Source organism: Rhagoletis pomonella, unplaced genomic scaffold, assembly GCF_013731165.1.
Source record: "Rhagoletis pomonella isolate Grant_MI unplaced genomic scaffold, Rhpom_1.0 Rhpom_scaffold_00006, whole genome shotgun sequence".
In the NCBI taxonomy this organism is placed as follows: domain Eukaryota; kingdom Metazoa; phylum Arthropoda; class Insecta; order Diptera; family Tephritidae; genus Rhagoletis; species Rhagoletis pomonella.
Genome location: NW_023458560.1, coordinates 53,799,159 through 53,803,718, shown reverse-complemented (window position 1 = coordinate 53,803,718; position 4,560 = coordinate 53,799,159). Strand labels below are relative to the sequence as shown.

At 41.3% G+C, this 4,560-nt stretch overlaps 1 protein-coding gene across 1 annotated transcript; it reads left to right on the top strand.

The window, feature by feature from the left end:
• Window positions 1-3,478: 3,478 nt before the first annotated feature.
• On the top strand, window positions 3,479-4,236 carry LOC118740963 (the record flags this gene model as incomplete). Its single annotated transcript, XM_036472739.1, is given in 1 exon segment — window positions 3,479-4,236. A coding segment is annotated over 1 exon segment (619 nt), but the record flags the coding sequence as incomplete, so codon positions are not given.
• Window positions 4,237-4,560: the final 324 nt, after the last annotated feature.

Genomic DNA, 4,560 nt, shown 5'->3' with positions numbered 1-4,560 from the left:
AATTTCGATAACTCGTTCAGTTTTGACATCTCCATATTTTTCGAGAGCCATCGAAAAATTTCGATAGCTCGCTACACTCCGGTAACACGTTGAATTAGAAGAAAAAATGTTGCAAGGAAAACGTAAACAAGTTGCACAAGTGTGACGTCATGCAAACAACGATTCTGTCAAATTCGTTGAGAGAGGAATAGCGGTCCGAGATCGGCGCAACCTTTGTATTCTCTCAATCGTGATCGGCATACATACATGCATGTGTGCAAAGGAATTTGATGTGGCGAAATTCATATCGCTTGCTAGAATACTCGTTGGCATTTCAAGTGGTTTCAATCAGCGAAACAGAGTAAGTGGTGGTTTTGTTTCATCGTATCTGTGTGCGCATGCTTATAGATAACGAGCTTTGCGCAAGCTCTGTGAAATGTAATGGTGTTCGTTGGGGAGGAGTTGAGCTGTGTATGTGTATGCACACATACATATACGTGTGCTTATGTGCTTTTGAATGGTTTCAGAGGGGCACGAAATATAAGCTGGATGCGCGTCTGTGACAACAACTATATTAATGGCAACCGACCTCTTTTGAAACATTGCAGCTCGGAGGGGAATTCGTTTGATCATCTTTAAGAATATTTGTGACAGATGATGCGAGAATTGTTGCAAGAAAAAATGATTATTCCTTGAAAATGGTAAAGGTGAAAAGAGCGAAGAGAATGGAATTCTATAGAATTTGTGAAAGGATTATGTGAAAGAAAGAGGATGAGAAAAGTATTGCCATACGTATACATACATATATTTGCGTATATGTGTATGTGCATGTACTATGTATTACAGTCCACTAGACGGTATTTATTTCTCATGAGGTAGATATTTATGTATGTGCTTGGTGTGACGACAGATAGTTGCACCTTTTAAGAGATACAGAGAAATTGCCAACAGTGCATACACACGGCAATACGACGGCGTCAAGAGACAAGAAAAATAGCGAATGTTCTGGAATTGAAATCCATTTGGATGATATTCTAGATTGCTTGCATATAAGATAGAGTGAAAGGGTATCAGAATGAAAGAATAGCAGTCGTATCGTGATAGATTCTGGCGTCGTCTAAGAAGCGTTGATGATGAAATTATTTGGTTAATCGTAAAAAGGACAGTTTTTGACAAGAAACTAACGCGCTAAAATTTTGAGTAATATTTACTAGTAAATAGAGAAAATATTTATTATTATTTTGACGAGAGATTGTTGAAAGACAGTGAGTCCATCTACTCTACTTTTTGTAGAAGTAGAGAAAAGTGTATAAAGATTAGAAATGGGAAAATTAACATATTCTTTTTATTGTATAGACTGCAGAATGGGAGGACAAGATCTTTTGGACAGTTTATGCAAGTCAATTTCGCTCATCATGGAATATTGCCAACATGCCGAGTTCAAAAAGGCAACGCTGGAGCAAGTGAAAGTTCGCGCTGAGAAGCTGGAAGCTTATTATGGACGATATGTAGATACACATGAGAAGCAGTTGGATCAAGATGCTTCACAAGCAAGTACATATGACGACATCGCAGCTTTAGTGGAGTCGCGCTATTTTACGGCACAAGCCCTGTTGGCTGTTAAGATTAAGGAGCTCACACCTGTGTCAGCGCCAATTTTGCATGAGCAGCAGCCCTTCGCGGTCCAGGTAAACATACCATATCAACAGCATGACTTAAAAAATACTTGGGGTAATTTTGACGGAACATTAACTATGTGGTCTGGGTTCCGTGACCGGTTTTCCGCTGCCATGCATCAAAATAAGAATGTTTCGCCAGCCTTTAAATTTTCTTATTTAAAAAAGTCGCTCATTGGTAGAGCTGCATAAACACTAGGTGAATGGCAGCTTACAGATGATAATTATATAGAGGCATGGGAGCGGCTCAAGCAGCTGTATGACCGCAAATATCCAATTTGTCGCGAACATTTACGGCAGTTTATTCGTTTGCCAGTTATAGGAGGGGCCCCACGGGCTCATGAGCTTCAGCGAATGTCCAACGTGACACATGAAGTGTTACGACAGCTCCGAGCTCAAGGAATTCCGGTCGATGCTTGGGATATGATTAAAGTTCATATGCTGCATGAAAGGTTAGATCCTGATACCAGTAAGCAGTGGGAGCTGCAACGAGAGACAGAAACACCGACTGTTAAACAAATGCTAGATTTCATGGATCGTCAAGCAGCTGCCTTAGTTAATGTTGCAGATCTACGAAATTTACGACCACAAGACGGCAAGGCAGTTTATAACAATGACCGAAGCACAGGTAGTAAACGTGAACGTATAACGAAAGGTGAAATTTCGAACCAAAGCAGATTGTTAGGTAAGAGATCATTTCCATGTGTCGCCTGTAGTGGTGATCATCCACTATGGATGTGTGATGATTTTGTTGCGCTCAACTTAAGATCTCGTGAGGATTTTGTAAGAAGCAACAATATCTGCCAGAATTGTTTCAAGAAAAGGCACGGAGCTGGTAATTGTTTTCAGAATGGGTGTTCTCGTTGTCCAGGGCAGATTAAACATAACAGCTTACTTTGTCCAATGAGGGAAGTGTCAAAACAAGCACTAGCGCTTAAGGTTGAAGATAGTCATCGCAGACGTAAGGTCAAGGGCAAATGCGGAGCTCAAAGCGCCAAACGGCATCGGAGTTCGGAAGTTGGGTATGCTCACCCTGTACAATCAAATTTCGCAGATGATCTTGACACTATTAATGAAGAGATAAAGAAAGTCGACATGCAAATGAGTTTACTAGACAAACAACAACAATTAGTAAAAAAACGTAAATCGCTTAGTGGCATAGAGAAAGATCGTAATGAAAGGGGTTAGAAAGAAATAAACTCCAGTGTAAACTACTATGGTCAGATTTTCGGGCCAGTTCGAGCGCTGCTAGATTGTGGCGCACAGCCAAGCTTTGTTGCTGCTTGTCTCTGTGGCATGGTCGGTATAGAGGGGAAGTCGTTTGGAGTCAATCGACGCACAGTTCTTAAGATAAGACCGTGGTTCCAATCAGATGGATACATAGAGGAAGAATTTTGGGTTCTACGTAAGGAAAACAATTGGCAACCAATGCTACCAAATGCTGATTGCGAGTTGAAACCAGTGTCAGCTACATTTGCTGCACCACTCGCTGATCCAGAATATTGGGCACCCGGCATAGTGCAAGTGGTGCTCAATGTCAAAATTTTTGCAAAGATTTTGATCGCCGTACATTCACATGACTCTAATGGCATGATTTATCTCGAGACACATTTGGGTATGGTAGTCTGTGGAGCGCATGAGAGACAAAGCGGTATTGAAACACGGGATATGATTTCATATTCATGTTGCACAAGTGTTGAAGAACTGGGTGAGTTGGTCAGGCGATTCTGGCGGCTTGATCAGGTAGCCGCGTTCTCAAAGCGGACGGAAGTATAAGAAAGTGTGGAAAATATATTTATGAAAACATATACAAGAGATGCTTCGGGCAGGTTTGCTGTTACGATTCCATTGAGAGAGAACATTGGCGACATTGGTAGTTCAAAAGAGATAGCTTTGCGTCGATTTACGTTATTAGAGAGAAGATTAGATAAAGACCTGAGCTAAACAAACAAAACTGACTTTATGAAAGAATACGAGCGGGTGGGACATATGGAGCTGGTGTCGAGGACAGCTGAACCAGGAGAACTGGTTTATTATATTCCGCATCACTGTGTGACGAAAAAATTCAGGGTAGTGTTCGATGCTAGCTGCCGCACAGATAAGGGTATTTCTCTCAATGAAGTACAACTGCTAGGTGAAAAGTTGCAACGTGATTTGGCGGAGATAGTACTAGGGTTTCGTAGGCATAAAATTGGTATCATAGGCGACATAAAAATGATGTTCCGCCAAGTGCGAATAGTCCAAAGGCAATGGAATTTGCAGCGAATCTTTTGGAGAGATAGTACAAACGATCCAATAGGAGAATATTGGTTGAAGGTCGTAACATACGGTATGACATCATCAACATTTAATGCTGTTCGAGCAGTGATACAGTGTGCGAGGGATGCGGCAAAGGACCACTCAGACGCCTCTAAAGTCATTGAGAATGATTTATATATGGACGATTGCGCCACCGGATCCAGGAATGAAAGTGAGGCGATAAGATTAGCAAAAGACATTGATCATATTCTAAAAGGTGGTGGTTTCGAAATGAAGAAGTGGAAATCGAATTCAAAAAGGCTCGTAGAGGAAATGAGATCAGAAGAAGAATCATGTTTGTGGATGAAGAGAAAGCATCGATCTTAGGGTTGAGATGGAAGGTCAACCAGGATCAGTTTACCTTTATCGTCAAGACTCCAGAGCTAGAAGGTGTGATCACCAAGAGAAAGGTTTTAGGCTGTGAAGCTCAGCTCTATGACCCGAATGGTTTCATTTCCCCTGTAACTATTTTAGGCAAGATTATTATACAGGATTTGTGGCGTATTGGTTTAGATTGGGACGAGCCTGTACCTGAAGAAATATCGATAAGGTTTAAAAATTATTGGCAGGACATCGGACGTCTTGAAGAATTTACGCTGGACAGATG